Genomic DNA, 19,637 nt, shown 5'->3' on the forward strand with positions numbered 1-19,637 from the left:
TGGCACAGAAACCTGTTCCCTTGCATATGACAGACAAGTTTGGATGGCTAAGTTTCAGGGGGATGGGGAAGGGGTGGGATGCAAGTAACACAGTAATTTCTAGTCATTATTTGGACCTCCGGTTCCCAACTTCTTTTTGCCATGACTCACTGCTTGGGAGCAGAGCATGGCAGCAGAGCCTGGGGGTGGGGGAGCTGCCAGCATGCAGCGCAGTTCATCCTTTGTGCACCGCACCGCTGGCATTGCTCCTGCAACCCTCATTTGGGTTGTGACCTGAGGTTGGGAACCGCCCATTTAGACACTGATCCAGGTTGTTCAGTTTCCACAGGGTATGCCTGCAGAGCACTGCAAGGCACAACAACACTCACCTGGGTATCTGCAGTAGCACAGAGCTCTGTGATGGCCATGTTCACCCTGCTGAACAAAGTCAGCCAACACTCTTATTTCAGTTCACTCCAGTATCTCCATAGAGTATTTTCTGTGGTCAGGGTTCAAATCTTAACAATACATACATTTCAATCATAAAAAGGCTACCTACTAACAAACAAATCATTTTGTCGCACATCTTACTGGAGGATTTCCTTCTATTTGGATCTTACAAGTATAGAAAAACAAACAGGCAGATTTAAGTAAGTTGGAAACTGCTCTGCTGTGCAAAAAAAAAATATATATTTTTTTTTAATGGGACCTTCAGATATACCCCAATTCTCTTCCTAAAGATCTGTGTTCAGGAAAGAATCCTCACATAAAGTTAAACATATTTTAATAATGAAAAGAAATAAATAATCATGTCACATACAACAGATTCTTGAAACAATATATTAAACCCCAGCCATCCAGGCTTCCTCATGGATTTGTTACAAATCAAAAGAGATTAAATGCCTTCTGCCTGGGACCATTACAAATCCAGTTTCAGGAATCAAGTGGATCTTCTATATTCCAAACAGAGAAAACTGCTCCTCAAAAGAGCAGCTAAACACGGAGTTCACACAGAATGTGAAGGTATTTTGTGGAGCTTGATAGTTACCTGTGTAACTAAGACAGTTCTCAAACCATACAAGGGGCATCCCTGCACCAGCCAGTTCTTCCTTCAATTGTGCTACAGGAATACACTACAAGTTGCCAGTCTTCATCAAAATGGACCGATGGCAACAGTTTGTGCAGTAGCTTCTCTCAGCTGCCTCTTCAGCTCTAACAGCAAGGGTCACAGCTCAGCAGCTAGCAATCTTTTGGCTTTCCCATTAGGTGCATTCATGCATTCCAAACAGGCATGTTCTCCCAAGTGGACAGAGAAAAAACAAACAAGCCACTGATTCACAGCCCATGGAGAGGGGAAGCAATTCGTCCAGGTGCCCTTTGCAAGAAGCTGCTGAAACAGAGTTGAACCTGAAGCTGGTCGCTATAAGGCAATCACAGTGTTACTGTGGGAGGTGTACATCTCAGCTCCAGGATCACAGCAACTGTTGGTGAAGGATTTCCCACACCATCTGTCTGCGGAAGTGAGGCATGTGGTGCTAAAAGAGTTCAAATAAAATCATGATTTCTATTAAACATGCAGTCGTACCAGACAGAATCAAACAAATGTGTTTAAGCACTGGAGGCAAGTCTGCAGAGGAGAGAGAATTTTTACAAACAGCCAACATTTGCCACCACAGGGTCTTCTCCACTACTAAAATGCAGAAAAAAGAAACACACACAGGCAAATGCCAACTTTAAAAATGGCAGCACCTGGGTCAATGACTGACAACTAACAAGCCGAAGCCACTTGAAAACTAACCACCATTCACCCAGGAAAGATCCTAACTAAAGCCTCAAACACACCCTTATAAAAAAAAAAAAAAGTTGCATTTGCTCCGAGTCCCTCAGCTCCAACGCCCTGTCTCCGAGGAGCTGCGCAGGTTGTCTTCAGCAAACGGGTATAAGAGGCCAGAAAACTACAGTTCACACCACTGCAGAGGCTTACCTATGAGGCCCATGGCAAGAAAAATCCCCAGAAGGAAGTGGATCCGCATGCAGTCCTGGGGGCTCAGCAGGAGTGAAGGCTCAGGCATATGACAACAAAGCCCACAATCCCAGCACCCACCAAACACGCTGTAATCCAACAAGCAGAAGGAAGAGCCATTTATGAGCTTTGCTCACCTGCGTAAAAGTGATTGGCTTGTCCCTGGAGATATAGTCCGCATATTTACATGTAAACATCCCACAGTCGCTGCCATTCAACTGTTGTGGAATCTCCTGAGATTAAGGGATAGGAAAAAAAGAAGGTTACACACAAGTTCTTCCATCCCACTTCAAACCTGCTTTCTGCCTGGCACAGGCGCAGCACTGCACATCCTAACTACATTCCCAGCATGTTCGTGGGCATATCCCAGCACACTAAATATAAAAACTCACTCCCAAAACACCTATGTTACTACACCAAGCTGATACATCATGTTTCTGTGGCTTGTGCATAATAAACTAGCCTCGCCGAGTGACAAAGGCAAAGAGTGCTAAGGTAAGGAACGGGGGTCCAGACAGTCTCCCTAAACAGGGGGTGGCACACACAGTCTTGCAAGGCCTTAAATGCCTATATACCAATGCTCGCAGTATGGGGAATAAACAGGAGGAACTCGCCCTCAGAATAGCTAGTTCAAACCCAGATGTCAAAGGGCTAACAGAAACGTGATGGGATTCGTCCCATGACTGGGCAGTTAGCATTAGGGGTGATAGGCTTTACAGGCAGGATAGAGAAGAAAGTAAAGGCAGGGGTGTGGCACTCTATGTCAGGGGGCACTACACATCCTCTGCCAGCAGAATGGGGTCAGAGGAAGGCCAGGCTGAAGTGCTCTGGGTCAAGGTTCAAGGGGGCCGTGGGGACAGCGATTTAACGGTGGGGGTCTACCATAGACCCCCCAGCCAAGGGGAGCAGCTGGACCGGGAATTTTCGGGCCAGCTTGCAGAGGCACTTAAGGCAAGGGATGTAGTTGTCATGGGTGATTTTAGTTACCTGGACATCTGCTGGGAGGAACAGTCAGCCAGGATGGACCATTCCAGGAGGTTCCTGGCTGAGATACAGGACCTCCACTTAATTCAGGAGGTGCACAGTCCCACCAGAGGAAAAGCCCTGTTGGATCTGGTTCTGGCCACAGGCGATGACCTGGTAAGGGGCCTCCAGGTTCTTGATCACCTGTGCGATAGCAATCATCGCTTGCTGGAATTCACCATCCAGCGCAGGGTGTCAAGGGCCTGCAGCAAGATGGTAGCCCTAGACTTTAGGAGGGCCAACTTCAACAAGTTGACGAGACTAGTGGGGAAGGCGCTGGGGTCCTTGAGGGCAGGGGAACTCCTCACTGTCCAGGACGAGTGGTTATTCCTTAAGGAAACAATACTCAGGGCCCAAGGGGTGACCATCCCAACAAGAAGCAAGGGGGGCAAGAGTGCCTGAAAGCCCCCCTGGCTCACCAAGAGCGTCCGGGAATGCCTGCTTACCAAAAAGGCAGCGTACACCCAGTGGAAGTGGGGGTGCTATCTCCAAAGAGGAGTATACCTCCTCTGCTCAGGCCGGGGGGGGGGGGGGGGGGGGGGGGTCAGGAAAGCTAAGGCGGACATAGAGCTAGGACTAGCGTCCAAGATCAAGGATAATAAAAAGTCCTTTTTCAAATTTATAGGGAGGATGAAGAAGGTAATGTGGGGCCCCTGCAAAGTATATTGGGCAATCTTGTGGTTGCGCCAGAGGAGAAAGCAGAACTCTTTAACCAATTCTTCCCGGTCCCTGCCCAAGAAAACGGAGGTGGACTGCCCCGCTGTGATGCCAGACGGACTCAAGGGGAATGCCTCCAGACCTCAGGTTGGAGAGGACCAGGTTAGAGAGCTTCTGGAGGGGCTTGGACGTGTTCAAGTCAGCTGGTCCAGATGCTCTCCACCTCAGGGTGTTGAGGGAGCTAGCTGGGGTTATTGCAGGACCCTTGGCATGGCTTTACGAGCGCTCATGGTGCTCAGGCCAGGTGCCAGATGACTGGAAGATAGCTAACATGGTCCCCATCTTCAAAAAAGGGAAGAGAGAGGACCCGGGCAACTATAGGCCCGTCAGTCTTACCTCAACCCTAGGGAAACTCTTTGAGAAGATCCTCAAAGAGCACATCTGTGATGGGGCGGCTTCAAGCTTCAGGGATGATGCTCAAGGGCAACCAGCACGTTTTCATTAGGGGCAGGTCATGTCAGACCAACCTGACTGCCTTTTATGATCAGGTCAAAGGCAATGGATGCAGGTGTTGCCATGGACGCAGTCTTTCTAGACTTCAGCAAGGCCTCTGACACCGTCTCCCACCCCATCCTCATTAAAAAACTAGGCGACTGTAGCATTGATGCCTACACAGTCAGATGGATTGCAGATTGGCTCAAGGGGCATACTCAGAGAGTGGTGGTGGACGGGTCATATTCAGCCTGGGGGGAAGTGGGCAGCGGAGTCCCCCAGGGCTCGGTCCTTGGGCCTGCGCTGTTCAAGTTCTTCATCGGTGATTTGGACAATGGGGTGAAAAGTACCCTGTTTAAATTCACTGATGATACCAAAATTTGGGGTGAGGTGAGCACACTAGTAGGGGGGGAAGATTGCAGCAAAATCTGGATAGGTTAGAGGAGTGGGCTAACAAACAGGATGCGCTTCAACACCGACAAGTGCAGGGTGCTGCACTTAGGCAGTAGAGACCAGCAGCACACTTATAGAATGGGAAACTCCCTCATTATTGACTCCAAGATGAACGTGGGCCGACAATGCGAGGTTACGGTTGACAGGGCTAACCGCACCTTGTCGTGCATCCACAGGTGCATCTCAAGTAGAGCCAAGGAGGTGATCCTCCCCCTCTATGCGACGCTGGTCAGGCTACAGCTAGAGTACTGTGTCCAGTCCTGTGTGCCCCATTTCAGGAGGGATGTGGACAACACTGAGAGGGGTCCAGAGGAGGGCCACCCGCATGATCCGGGGACAACAGGGCAGACCCTACAATGAGAGACTGCGGGACCTAAACCTGTTCAGCCTTCACAAGAGGAGGCTGAGGGGGGACCTGGTGACTGTCTATAAACTCACAAGGAGGGGACCAGAAGGGTTTGAGGGAGACACTGTTTCACCTAGCACCCCCTGGCATGACAAGGAATAATGGACACAAATTATTGGAGTGTAGGTTTAGATTAGACATCCACAAGAACTACTTCACAGTTAGGGTGGCTAGGAGCTGGAACAAACTTCCAAGGGAAGTGGTGCTGGCTCCTACCCTGGAGGTCTTTAAGAAGAGGCTTGATGCCTACCTGGCTGGACTCATTTGAGACCAGTTTTTCTCCCACCCAGGCTGGGGGGGTCAGACTTGAAGATCTACAAGGTCCCTTCCAACCCTACTTCTATGATTCTATGATCTGAAGGAAAGTCCATTCCTGCCCTGGACACTGAGCAGTACAATGGGGCCCTGGTCCCCGGGACCTTTAGACTCCACTAGATGGAACTTAAAATCGATCCCTCCACTTGCCCCTCCCCCATCACTTGCTGGAATCAGCCTCTGTAGAGGTCAAGCTACTAAAAGATCAGCTTTGGCACTGCATTTCAGGGGACTTGCTCATGCAACCCTAAACTTTCAGAATTTCCTCCCCACAAGTTCTCAGCAGTGGCTCAGTACAAGAAAGCCAGATCTGCCAAATCTCTACTTGTTCTCCAACTAATTAGAGAAAGAAAAAACTACATGTGTGGGGGAAAGAAGGGATGGACTAATGAATGGGATCTGTTATTCTGCCCAAATAAGGACAGACAAGCTGTGGACCTAGAACTGGAATTCAGAGCTGCTTCTGTAATGCACACAAGCTGCTGGGAAGCTGTGGGTACTGGGCAGAGAACTCTTGCTTAAAAGTAGGCAATGTTCAGTGTGAGGCTAAAAGTATCTGCAAACTGCACATACCTGGGGTCTTTTCCATCTCTGAAATCAGCAGATTGGGGTAAGATGGGGAGGGAGGATCTATACTGACAAACTACTTGGAGAACTAGGCATTTGAAAGAGAGATTTTTAAAAGCCCCAATCCAAACCACCACACCTGTACATACACAGCAGGAAGTGCAATTCTGGGATCAGGCTCTAATCACACCTTTACTACTTAACAATGCAGAGAAGAGCCTTGAACCATAACTCCAGGCGCCAACTTGCTAGTGCAGGTGGTCTGAAGCTGACAAATCAGCCGATTGTGGACCCCAGCCCTTGACCATAGCAGGGCTTGTTCAAGTCCCCAGCAATCTCATTGTCAGCCCCAGCTGCACAACTCCACATCGATAGTCAGAAGACTGTCAAAACCTTGTTTCAGCAACGATGGCCAAAATGCCACACAAAGGATCCATTCCAGATCCCTATACCGTCTCGGCACCAGCTAACTGTCGGTCCCGGCCACACGTTATGTTTTAAGCCACCATGAAAACCTGATGTCAAAATGTTCTGCATTATGTACAACAGTTCTGACTTGTCTCCCATTTTATGGCACCTTCAACTGAGTGCACGTGTAACACCTAGCCCACGTATGCAGCAATTAATACATTAGAATCATGGTATAGATGCAGTGTATAGAGGGGGACATTGAAAACCACATCCTGTACAGAAACTGACTGTATCAGCAAGTGGCACTCTCTCTGCACACAGCCCATAAAATGTGGCTCTGACCCTTCAAACCAAGACATGTGTGCGCAAACACTGCTGACGTACATGCGATTTCATGCTGTAGAGAGTCCACTCCGAAGAACACATATCTACATTCCTTTTGGTCTTACTTTCTTCCAGCAGATATTGACTATGTAAAAAAAGAGTAAAAGTGTCAGGCATCTTCATGTTTTAAGCCAGTCTGTACAGTTATTGGATTCTCTCTCAAAATTATATGCCAACAGTTACACATACAAGGATGACTGTGGTACTGTGTCAAAGGTAACTCCTTCTGTGCCTAAAACTATATAATATTACATGTGATTTTAGATCCCAAGTTAGTATGACCTTATCTACAAGGCTTGTGCATTGAACTCTCTCTGATCAAAGCCATCAAGAAAGTGAAGCATACAAGAGGAAGTCATCATTCTGAAGCCCTTGTAGATCCTTTCCTCAGAAATCATTTTCTAGTTTAGAAGTGAAGAAGGAATTACAGGTGGCTTTTTTTGTTTTAAAACACAGTTCAAAAGACAATAATTATTACAGGTTCAGTAGAAGAATGAATGGCAGAACAGTTTGCTTTGGAAGCAGTTTGCTGGGAACAAGAGAATGAAGGGGAAGAGGAAACAGGCACCAAATCCTGCTCTGGGAAGGTAGGTGAGCCAGAGTTGCCTGTGTACTTGGTTTGCTGAGGGCTGTTTGGTGGGTTTGTGCGCTTGAGTATGTGCTCTGAGCAGCTGACTGGACTGACTGCTGATCGACTGCCACCTAGGTGTGACAGAGGGCCCTAACAAAGGGGCCTAGCTAGTCCAGGCCCAGGGCGGGTATATAAGGAGGCAATCCAAGCAACCAGGAAGAAGCAGCAGCAAACAAGACAGTTTGCAAGCAGTTTGCCAATCAGTTTACAGCCCCTCTTTTTCAAAGAGCCTGAAAGGGAGGATTTTTTTTTAAATACATAATTAGGACTGACTACTACATAGTTTTATTTTAGCAGCTAAAACTCAGCTGTTAGACCAAGACTTAAGCCCCTTGCTTAGCTAGAGCGAGGAGTTTGCTTTGAAACTCTTTCATTCCTTCACTGGAAGCTTGCTGATAGGAAAGAGGTTGCAGGCAAAACAGAACCCTTCAGATCAAGGAGCAACAAACAGGCCAGCTATAAAGGAATTTGCTAGAGAAGTTCTGTTGGAAAGAGGCATGAAGTTGGAAGCAGCAGATTACAAGATACAGTGAGATGGCTGGAGGAAATCGCAATCCCAGAGCTACTGCCACTTCCAACTCTTCCTCTGCTTCCATCTGAGGCGTCTGTCCAGGCAGGAGCACACACCACTGAGGCTTCCACTCAGGTCCTGGTCTGGACTGTGGAGGAAGGATTGCCAGAGGCGGTACTAGAGAAGGAAGAGGGCACAGAATCCCAGGAAGATGGGAGCTGGTATCTTTTGGCAACAAGAAGTCATCATCCCCATGTGCAGTGGTTTGCCTAGAGAACAGATATGGAGCACTAGCAACAAAGGCAGGGGTGCACATTCCATTGGTGAAAGAGTCCACGTCAGGAATCCCCAAAGTGGGGAGGGCCAAGGCAGCTGCCATGAAGAGGAAGTGATGCGTGTAGGTGGTTGGAGATTCCCTTCTGTGGGGGACAGAAGGATCCGTCTGCCAGCCTGACCTGTTGTCCTGGGAGGTCTGCTGCTTGCCTGGAGCCTGGATCCGAGATGTCACGGAAGAATTACTGAGACTCAGCCACGGGCAGCTCCCAGACTACTACTACCACATGCTGCTCATCCATGTGGTGTTGCCCACATGGATGAGCAGCATGGGGTAGTGATACAGCTAAGGGTGACCCAGAACAAATCAAGAAGCACTGGGCAGCACAGTTTGGGGAGAAGGTGAGCAGCCCTCAGTGTGAAAGACTAGGTTATGGACTATTTAGAAAGACTGGACGTCCACAAGTCTGTGAGGCCAAATAACAGTCTGCACGGATTCACCAGGGCCAAGTCATGCCTGATCAACCCAATTGCCTTCTATGAGGAAATTATTGGCTCTGCAGATGCAAGAAAAGCAATGGGCATGATATACCTTGACTTTAGCAAGGCTTCTGATAAAGTCTTCCACAACATTCTTGCAAACAAGCTGAGGAGTTATGGGTTGGATAAATGGACTGTAAGGTGGATAGAAAGCTGGCTAGATTGTCAGGCTCAAATAGGTAGTAATCAATGGCTTAATGTCCAGCTGGCAGCCAGTATCAAGTGGAGTGCCCCAGCAGTTGGTCCTGGGGCTGGTTTTGTTCAATACCTTCATTAGAATCTGGAAGATGGCATAAAGTGCACCTTCAGCAAGTCTGCAGATGACACCCAGCTGGGGGAGTAGTAGATTTGCTGGGGGGTATGGCTAGGATTCAGAGAGACCTAGACAAATTGGAGGATCGGGCCAAAAGAAATCTCATGAGGTTCAACAAGGACAAGTGCAAAGTCTTGCACTTAGGATGGAACAATCCCATACACTGGTACAGGCCTGGGACCAACTAGCTAAGCAGCAACTCAGAAGAAAAGGATACCTCAGGGTTACAGTGGACAATAAGCTGAATACAAATCAACAGTGTGCCTTTGCTGCCAAGGCAGCTAAGGGCATACTGGGCTCCATTAGTAGGAGCATTGCCAGCAGACCTAGGGAAGTTATTATTCCACTCTATTCTGCACTGGGGAGGCCACACTAGAGTTCTGTGTTCAGTTTTAGGCCCCTGACTATAGACGGGATATGGACTTGTTGGAGAGAGTCCAGGAGAGGGCAACAAAAACAGTTCAAGAGTTGGAGCACATGACTTCTGAGGAGAGGCTGAGGGAGCTGGGCTTATTTAGTCTGTAGAGGAGAAGAGAAGAGAGAAGAGAAGAGAAGAGAAGACTGAGGTGGCATTTGATAGCAGCCTTCAAGCTACCGTAAGGGGGATTCCAAAGAGGATGGAGCTGGACTGTTCTCAGTGGTGGCAATGACAGAAAAAGGAACAACAGTCTCAAGTTGTAGCAAGGGAAGTTTAAGTTGGATATTAGGAAACTCCCTCTCTAGGAGTATAATAAAAAAATTGGAACAAGTTACCTAGAGAGGTGGTGGAATCTCCATCCTTGGAGGTTTTTAAGGCCCAGCTTGACAAAGTCCTAGCTGGAATGATCTAGTTGGGGCTGGTCCTGCTTTGAGCAGGGGGTTGGACTAGACATTACCTCCTGAGGTCTGTTCCAACCCTCATTTTCTAACTACAATGTTCATTCAGCAAACTAAAAAGTGCATAGTAACTTGTCAGTGCATCACATAATCGGGAGTTTGTGTACCATGCTGTTAATTTTTGTTTAATGAGTTTGGCAGGTTACTTTTAAAGAGTGCTAAGAACAAGAGTGGGCGAAGGTAATTGTATAGCTGGTGCAAAAGGGTGCAAGTGAAGTACATTAACTCAAATACTTCTACAGAATTAAAGTTCTTTTAAATGATTTAAACCTTCTCATGGGACCTCACCCGTAACATCAATTTTATCATATGCTGGCAATGAACACACTGGGAATGGAATTTTCTGTTATGCAAGCACAAGTCTTGTGCTAACAAAAAAAAATCCCATTGTAGCTAACAATTCCAGAAAAATCCTTCTCCTAGGAGGGAAGTGTATAAACATGCATTCAAGGAAGCATTTACTCACCGCAAAGTTTCACATATCTTGTAGCCATTTTGACCCATTGAGTCAAAATATTTAATGTTCTTTCTTCTGACATTTATCACCTGTTATGGAAAGACAGGAATTGGGGGAAGGAGGGGAAAACCCAACAGTGAGCCATATCAGACCAAAAACTAAAGCTGGTTTTAGCTTTTCTCTTCCAGTTCAAAGGAAGGGCCAGTTTGACTCACCACTAATCCCCAGTGCACCTGGAGGTGAATTGGCACCAAGATAAGGTCCTTACTGAAGATGTCCACACCTTTCGTCCATCTTCTTACTGCTTGGTAACCTCCAGAAGTTAATTTGGGATAGAAAAAAGTGCTGAAAGCATGAAGCATTGGCAACCCCTGCTTGTTATTTCTCTCCACCAGAAGATTCATGTAGAAATTGATCACCTGTATACGAGGGAAATTTTAGAAGGGAGGGGAAGAAAAAAAAAAAAGTGTCATGTTGGATTTCCCATCTACTCAAATTCACACCTTCCTGCTGGATTAAGGCAAGAATCAGAAAACAGCTCTGTAAACAAGTTAGAATGGAGTTTGTGGCATACTGATTAATTTCTATACAAACAAAACCAGTTCCCATTACATCAGTTTTACCTCGTCGTTGAGCCACTGATGGTTTCTTAGTGTTTGAATGTCCCCACGAGTGACCTTTAATTTAAAGGCACTGCTCAGGATCTCATTCTGCTGGCCACGGCCAAGTGCATTCATGATCTCTCTCTCCATGTCCTGAAACAAGCAATTCCACAAAGTGACTAGTGACACCAAATTGAGCAGACCAGTTAGCATAGCACAGTAAACCAGGAAACACCTGATCATGAGGCAATGCTGCAGACGGGATACTGGCTAGTGCTGTTTTTCAGGGCGGATGGTCACTAGCAGTGGCAATTTTCTGCCAACATGTATTCATCCGGTCCTTAGCCACTAAACAATATTCCGTATTTCACAGTTACTGGGCAGGCCTACATGTGTATTAAAGCAGTTTTCCTAATGCACATTAGCAAAACCACACTTTTTTAGCCTACTGTACTGTGCATTAGCATATTTGCATGATTTTTAATGCAACACTTCAATGCGCAGTAAAACAGGCTACTGCACATTTAAGTGCATGGGTAGATGCCACATTTGGACTATTTTAAAATTGCTTCAGTCCCTTGGATCAGCCAATACTCTCTCTAAGGTAGGAGCCCAGATACGGTCACATGGACTTTTTAGTTTGGAAGTTGGTTCTCAAAGACTGAGGATTATAAGAGTGCAAGAGGTTTCACAGAAACAGTTCCATAAAGTTTAAACCCAGCACTACCTACATTTTGGACTATCCTATTTCCACTCATACACAAGTACCCTGAATGAACAGGAAGAAAAAAGTTATGCAGCACCATACACATCAGCAAATGCACCAGAGCACACTGATACAGAGAACCATTCACCCTGACAGTACTATAGCTGCTATGATCCAAGATCCAGAGCCAACCACAAAAAGTACTCGGTGCCAGCTAGTGGGAAAGTGAATTTGAAAGAAAAAAAAATCTAACTTAGCGATTTCAAAAACTTCCAACTTCTTTCAGGCATTTTCAAGCACAGGAGACAAATAAGGTAAGGATGACAGAAAGAGACAGACAGATATGGTGGTCACAGTAGTGTGGTCTGGAAGAAATCTGGTTTCATTTTATGACCAGGTCACGAAATGCTTAGAAGTGTACTCTGTCCAAGTTTGTGGACGATACTAAATTGTGGGATGAAGTGCACACTCCAAAGGGTAGGGAACAATTACAGATGGACCTGGACAGGTTGGAAAAGTGGGCAGAACACAATAGGATACAGTACAACAAGGACAGATGCAGAGTGCTGCATCGAGGACATAAAAATATCCAGCACACCTACTGGCTGGGGAATGACCCTTTCAGCAGCACAGAAGCAGAAAGGGATCTCGAAGTCACAGTGGACTCTAAGATGAACATGAGTCGTCAGTGTAACAAAATCATCAGCAAAGCTAATCACACTTTATAATGCAGCAGCAGATGCATGACAAATAGATCCAAAGAGGTGATACTTCCCCTCTATGCAACACTGGTTAGACCACAATTGGAGTACTGCGCCATACTTTAAGTAGGATGTGGATAACCTCAGCAAGGTCCAGAGGAGGGCCACTCATATGGTTAAGGGTTTACAGGCCAAGCCCTATGAGGAGAGACTAAGGGACCTGGACCTCTTCAGCCTTCACAAGAGAAGGCTCAGAGGTGATCTTGTAGCCACCTACAAATTCATTAGGGGGACACAGCAAGGAATCAGAGATGCTCTGTTCACCAGGGCGCCTCTTGGGATTGCACAGAACAATGGTCACAAACTGACAGAGAGCAGATTTAGGCTAGACGTCAGGAGAAACTTCTTCACAGTAAGGGTGGCCAAAATTTGGAATGGGCTTCCAAAGGGAGGTGGTGCTCTCCCCCACTTTGGAGGTCTTTAAGAGAAGGCTGGATAGGCACCTGACCCCAGCACTCTTTCCTGCCCAGGAAGGGGGTTGTACTCTCTGATCTGCTGAGGTCCCTTGTGACCCTAGCATCTATGAACCTATAAACTACCACATCCTATGCACCTGAAAGTTTACTCATCCTTGGTAGATGGACAAATACGAGCTCTTAACTGGACAGACTTCAAAAGAAACACAAGACTAACCATAGAAAAGGCTGAATGATTCCATTGCTTTCAGGATTTTCTGGTTCAGAAAGGAAAAGTAAAAGGATCCAGTACCTCTGTGAGCTGTGGAAGGCATTCTACAATCTTTTCCGAGCTTAGACGTTTCTGTTCTTTTACTCCAAGTGTAGAGGGCCTACTGGATGAGGCAGAACCCAGGCATAACCGAACTGACACCTCCTCTGAAAGGTCAGTCTCAGCACGTCTCTGTTGGAAGGAAGGAACCTTAGTAACATGTATTTTGTTAGTGTCATTGCCAAGCCTGTTCATATACAGAACAAAGTTTTCTGCAGTTACTCCCATGAGCAAATTCTACCCTCCTGCAGAGTTGAACATGTCATTGACCTCCCCTGTGGAGCAAAATAAAATATTCTTAGGATTGCATGCACTTCTAATAGATTGAAATTTTTAGCATTGATAATTGGTATTAATATATAGAATATACCTTTGTATCAAAACTTTATTGTGCTTGGGTTTTAGTTAGCATGTTTGCCAAAAGCTACTTGGATCATCTGAAAATTTCTTTCAGATTTTACACACAGGTAGCAATTACAATTTTTTTTTTTTTTTTTTTTACACCAACAACTGTAAATATCATCATCCAGGCTCCTCAAATAGAATGATTTACAAAATTAAAGCAAGTTAGAAATGCTGCAATTTGGAAAGAATCCTAGTAATTAGAAAACAGCTCCTCCAATTTCTGAACTGGATGCTTCACTCAGGACTCAAGCTTGACCAGAGAAAAGTAAGAGTGAGGACTGCCCCCTCCCAGGTGTTTGAAAAATGGCCTGTTGTACCACTGGCCTATTACAGGGTTGTGATGCAAGTTCCACAGAACTGCACATTTTAAAAGTTATAACCAATTAGCTTCTGAGAAGAACAGAACAGAAAGTAGGTCATATGACCCTACTAGGAAGCTTAGATTTGTAAGGGTGTTCCTCTTTCTATAAATGCTATTCAAGCAACCACACTCCTACAAAGGCCACATACCACAGGTACAAGCATGGCTGTTCCAGTCAGGAAGAGCAAGATATAAACTGTTTTCAATCCTAATTACAAGATACAAATTCACCAAAGGGTGGGGGTGGAAATCCAAACTTACCCCTCTGTTTGTTTGTCCAATTGTTGTTCCAGGTTCTTGAGGGTTTCTGGGGGGGGTCCGATATCTGGGACAGAAATGGGTCATGTTTCAAACTCGATAGTTTGCAGCCAGAGGTTTGAGAGGGAGCTGCTATGGTGGGGACCAACACGGCTAGTACCTCAGTAAAACTGCAGGAAATGCAAAAGTTAAGAGTTGTCCATCTTAAAGCCCCGATACTCTGCTGATGTCAATAGGGAAGATGGAAAGAAAAGATAAGTGGTTTCAACTTTCCTTCCATTTACAAAAATGAGGTACTACTGCTGTGTCTACAACACTAGGCATAAGAACATACAGCTTGACCTTATGACTAATCTTAAAAAGTTGAAGGTCACATGATCTGGTAGACTGTACAACTCCCTGTCTCAAGGAGGGATAACAAAACCACCCTCCTTTACCCAGCACTTTGAGATCTACTGAGTTAAGTATTGCAAGAGGCAGTATTAGAACATAACACAGGACTAGTTTTGATTGTCCTATATAAATAAAAAAATTCCCCTATGCAAACCACAAATGTACCTAAAGGTTCCAAATCCCAACAGCTTCACTATGTCAACCCAAGACTGAAAACACAAAAGGGGGGAAATAGTGGGTTGCTAGAAGATTTTTACTTGCCTTCTTTTGGGTAGTTAGGAAAGACTTGCCCTTGATATTCTTAACAGGGCAAGGAGTTACCCACTTGCAGAAGCTGAAGTTGTCAGCATATACAAGCCAAAGAGAAACATATTCAAAAACACACACCTTGTAATCAAAATCAACCTTTCTCCAGTCTGACATGGGATCCCAAACTCATTACAAATAATGCAGATTCAATCTAGCATGGGTATGCATAGATGTCTCAGAAGATTTACCAACTAGCTGCACTTCTAGATGACCCAATTGATTACTTTTTCTTCAAGGAAGGGAAAAATGCATTTCAACTTTCTAAATCGAATTAGGAACAGCTGCACAACTGAAGACTTAACCTAACATTAAAATATTCTGATAACTATAGGGACTTAGTTGTACAAACAGTCCAAAAACTAGTTTGTGTCCCACAGGCTAGCTACTTCACAGTCTGCTGTAGCAAAGGACCAACCAATGGACTGTCAGTGTCATAGTAAATGCTGCAGAGAACATAAATAGCAAGGTTAAACCTTCCTTCCATTCACTAACCCCTGTGCACATAGAAATGTCTCATTCTTCCCTTTCCCAAAGCTAAAAGCCGTGATTTGCCATGTGGTCTAGAAAGCCAGGCTGCCTTCTACAACATCTATAACTACAACTAGCCTGAGATCAGAACATCCAGCTTGGAGAAGCTTTTGAAGGGAGGGGACAAAATACTATTCTACCTTGTAGAATTGTAGAAGCTTAATTCAAGTGTAATACTAGGGTAAGAGCACACAAAGGCAACAACTGTAACTCTTGCTTCATCCAGAATTAAACTTGGGACAGTTTTGCTACATCCGTATCCTCCTTCACACACAAGAAGGCAGCAACTCCTGCCCTTCTGAAACCACTCCAAGAGGTCACATCCACACCCTCAGGTGCATTCTCCACTGCAGGGGTGGCTATCCTCTGGCAAGGATGCCACAAGCATGGTAAGGCCATTTGTGTACGATAAGCATAAGGTCAGAGGGAACGGACAAAAGGCAGGAATCAGAAAGCAAAGCAGTGAACTGTGCAGGGACTACAAAGAATCAAAAGGCAGAACAGCAGATCAGGCAGGGGAAAAGGATCTGAGTGGTACTCTGGAAGGGTGCAGACCTAATTCAAGGCACTTCTGCCAAGAACGTTGGCCCTCAACTGCTCTAACCATTAAAGATTTCTTCTTTCTGGAAGGATTTTAGGAACCATTCACCTACAGTCAACATGCACAAGGTTTTGTACCTGATCACATCATTTCTTCGAGACCAGAGCGGGCTCCAAGTTTCAGTATCTCTGCTACCTGGATGGAAGGACAAGAAAGTGCAAACAGAAAAACAAAAATCAATTTCCAAGTTAGTACCAGTTAGTTCACAAGTTCAATCTGAGCCAAATGCTTACACAGGAATTAGATGCCACTCTGACCAAATGTTGCTGCCAGGGTAACTTTGACAGCTCTTGCTCCAGGGCATGTTTAGATAGTCTCACTGTAAGGTCAAGATATTGAATGATCCTATGCATCCTTGTGTTGCGAGGGTCTTCCATCACATGTTCTTAACCATTTTCAAAAATAAGACATTTTCATGACAGTCTCCACCAGGAGTGAAAGGAAGGGCACCCATCACAACTGACTTTACCACCACCACTAGAAAGCATGACTGGGAAAATCTTGGATTACATGCAGTTGGAGAGCTACAAATGAAAGACTATCCTCATATCAAAATAAGTTTTCATTGGCTCAACCTCCCACAATAAGTGTCTTAAGTTCGACACCAGGGGCATTTAAAAAAAACAAAAAAAACACCACATGCTCGGGGGGGGAGGGGGCACTTTAATTAGCGAGCCATGCTAATTAAAAGCACCCGAGCATCACGCAAATCAGCATCCCCTGCGCTGAAAAATGCCAGTGGGGGCACTCTGAACTAAAGTTCATTGAACAAGTTTTAGTTCAAAGTGCCCTGCCACCATTTTTCAGTGCAGGGGATGCTGATACACATGATGTTAGTGTCTGCTGGAGTGCATTAAATTTCCATGCTCCAGCAGATTTGATCAATACAGTCTGCTCTGACATGCTAGATTTCCAGTGCATCAGAGCTAGCTCCCTGCACATCTACTGGAGCCCCAGGTTTTCAACCTGCCACGGGCAAATAAGTAGGAAAATAGCTTAACAGAAACAAAGGTCAATTTCCCATTATCCAAAAACAGTGCAATTAATTGTTTTGTTAGTGGAATCTTAGTGCTATAATGGTCCAGGAAATGAGGCGAGGACTTTTGCATTTAATTTGAAAATTTGCCAAAGACTATGCCAGCCATATAGCTGGTCCAATTTAAAAAAGATATTGCCCACAAAAATTTGTTTTTGACAATTCTCACATCATGAAGCATCCATAAATAGGATATATAGCAAGACTTTTAAAGTCTACAATATATAAGGCCCATGTTTGGGCATTACTTTGACTTGGTGTATCCAAAGGGTTTAAAGCTGGTATCAAACAGGTTCAGTGGTAGAAATAAACTCCATTACACAAGTATTATTTTCTTGACTTCAGTGTAGAAACTATTTATTTCCTCCACCCCTACTCAAAAGTTAAATTCTCTTTTCTCGGTTCTCACCATCTGATCTTGTGCATATTGTAGCAAGCCACTTCCAGGGTATACCTTCCCAATACAAAATAAATGTTTTCTGCCCTCATCCTCCATTACATTTCCTAATCTGAACATAGTAACAGAACCGTATGGGAAAACTATGTAAGAACACTTTTTTTCATTTTTCCCCCTGTTTGTTTGGGAAATGCGTAATCCAAAATAGTTTGTATGAACAGCAACATATCCTTATTTTCTTATGAGTTCATTCTTTAAAAGAAAACTTTAGTATGTTATAAATGCTCTCATTAGTATGTCATTAATTTTCTAAATGCATTTTAACAGTCAGAGCTCTTCATACTCAGTTGATACAGATCAGAACTTCGAAAATTCCTCCTATGTTTGCATGCCATGTTCTAAAAGCAAGTTGTTTTTTTTTGTTTTTTTTCCGGGGGGGGGGCGGGGAATTTAACAGCTGTGTTTAAAAGTCACCTTCAGGGAAGTATCAGTGTAACTTCCACAGAGGCAAGTATGAGTTTAGTTAATACATGACAGATGCATATAAACTGTTCTTAGAGGTGGGGAAAAAAAGTAAATCTCAAATGTAGTAAAGCTTTACAGGCATAATGCACATCTTAACAAGTTAACAAACTTAAAATCATCATGAAAAAATGCTTATATTTAGTACTTGAGCAGGAGGTTAGACTAGACTGCCTAAGATCCCTGCCAACCCTACTATTCTATGATACAAGCTGAACCTTTGCTTTGTCTGGACCCTCACAAACTTGGCATTCCACTGACTTCAGCCAGATCTAGATTTTACTGTTGCTGGCATGTAAATGTTCATTACGGATAGGATTTAAATGCTTTTACTCCAGCATAAACCCATAGGTAGATAGCTGCTGTAGAAGACTATTTATTTTATTCAGGCACTGACTTACACCACTGTATGCTCTGTAGCTGGTGTAGTTTAAGGTACACGTACAAAAACTGGAAGATTTACCAGTATGGTAAAACCAGCAAACCTCTTCTAGCACAGACTAGGGGTTTGGACAAACGAAGCTGCAGAGAGGCAACAGCATGCAGAAACCTACCACAGAGCAATTGACAGGAAGAAACAGTCCAGCTGCCTCTTACAGTGAAAGCTAAAACAAGGCAGTTTGCCCCAAATGAAACAGCGCTAAGCTGCCTTAGTTTAACTTGTTACTTGCCCACGAGGTGAGAATAGGCAGACAGATGGTTACTGCACATCAAGCTGTTCTGTGGTATGTCACTCACTCACCAATTCCAATGCCTGTCAATATCCTATAAATATCCCATGGCTTTAGGATTAAGTTCAGAGAAAAAAAGCACCCCTTGATTGTCTGTGTATAATAATACAGAACTACTTCCAGAATACATATAGACTTACCAGTCCTTAGCGTCACAAATGGAGGCACTCTTACTCCACGATAGTGTTCTTCCACACGGCCACCAGCCCTTAGTGGTTCCCTGCAGTAGGTTTGAATACTTTTGAACAGCAAGAATCAGAAAAAGGAGAAAAGGCTGTCAAGAACTTCCTCTGAAGGAACCCCTACACATGCTAGGACACGCACATTGTTTAAGCAAGCTGGAATCCCTTCCCACAAAGCCCTGGGGTCCAGAACATTAAGCGTGACCACAGCACCAGCAACAGAAGTTGGTCCACCAGGATTAGGCTACTGATCCATTACTGGGGACTCCCCAGCACCAACAACCGTTTAACCCAGAAAAGAAAAAAGATCATGGAAGCAACAGCTGCAGTTGGAAACGCTCCAAAACACTGCTCATTTCCACCCCAAGCTGGGCTGCAAATCTGGTCAACTGCCTAGTCTGGATGAAACCCACACCTTGGTTTTGATTTTAGATTTTACTGTTTCTGTAGGAGGTTTAGAGGATTGAATCAAAGGGTAATCGTTACCCTAACAGATGCAACAGAGGAGCAGAAAAGAAACTGAGAATAGAAAAACTCCCAAAACTCATACTTTGTACACCTCTGCCAAGTGTCCCTTGCTCAGTTATTTAAGCCTCTGTAATGCCACAGAGCAGTTCCACTAGGATAACTGCATACACTGCAGCAGATTCAGAAGCAGGCTCAGTGTTGAAGTCCTCTGACAATGTCCAGTTAACAGGACTCTGAACAACATTGATACGTTGTTTCACCGAAGCAGCTACAAGGTTCCCTGTAAAGAGATTGCTTTCCCTTTGCCTCTCCCAACAGACGAATCTAATATTTTCCCAGC

At 44.9% G+C, this 19,637-nt stretch overlaps 1 protein-coding gene across 6 annotated transcripts in view; it reads right to left on the reverse strand.

Annotated features, from left to right (window-relative positions):
• Positions 1-746: 746 nt before the first annotated feature.
• Positions 747-19,637, reverse strand: part of SENP2 (SUMO specific peptidase 2) — a 32,443-nt gene continuing 13,552 nt past the window's right edge. For 5 of the 6 annotated variants that reach the window (XM_090051821.1, XM_090051817.1, XM_090051819.1 and 2 more), the window contains 10 exons: positions 18,788-18,885; positions 16,039-16,096; positions 14,134-14,197; positions 13,089-13,238; positions 10,935-11,066; positions 10,527-10,730; positions 10,321-10,400; positions 6,711-6,795; positions 2,140-2,235; positions 747-1,514 (listed from right to left, as the gene is read on the reverse strand). In XM_090051821.1, the coding sequence (XP_089907947.1) occupies positions 1,452-1,514; positions 2,140-2,235; positions 6,711-6,795; positions 10,321-10,400; positions 10,527-10,730; positions 10,935-11,066; positions 13,089-13,238; positions 14,134-14,197; positions 16,039-16,096; positions 18,788-18,885 (1,030 nt within the window). In that variant the 3' untranslated portion in view covers positions 747-1,451. The remainder of the gene's footprint in view (positions 1,515-2,139; positions 2,236-6,710; positions 6,796-10,320; positions 10,401-10,526; positions 10,731-10,934; positions 11,067-13,088; positions 13,239-14,133; positions 14,198-16,038; positions 16,097-18,787; positions 18,886-19,637) is intronic. The other variant, XM_090051818.1, reaches the window with a different exon arrangement.

This window comes from Crocodylus siamensis, chromosome 6 (genome assembly GCF_052110815.1).
Source record: "Crocodylus siamensis isolate JL-2025a chromosome 6, ASM5211081v1, whole genome shotgun sequence".
In the NCBI taxonomy this organism is placed as follows: domain Eukaryota; kingdom Metazoa; phylum Chordata; order Crocodylia; family Crocodylidae; genus Crocodylus; species Crocodylus siamensis.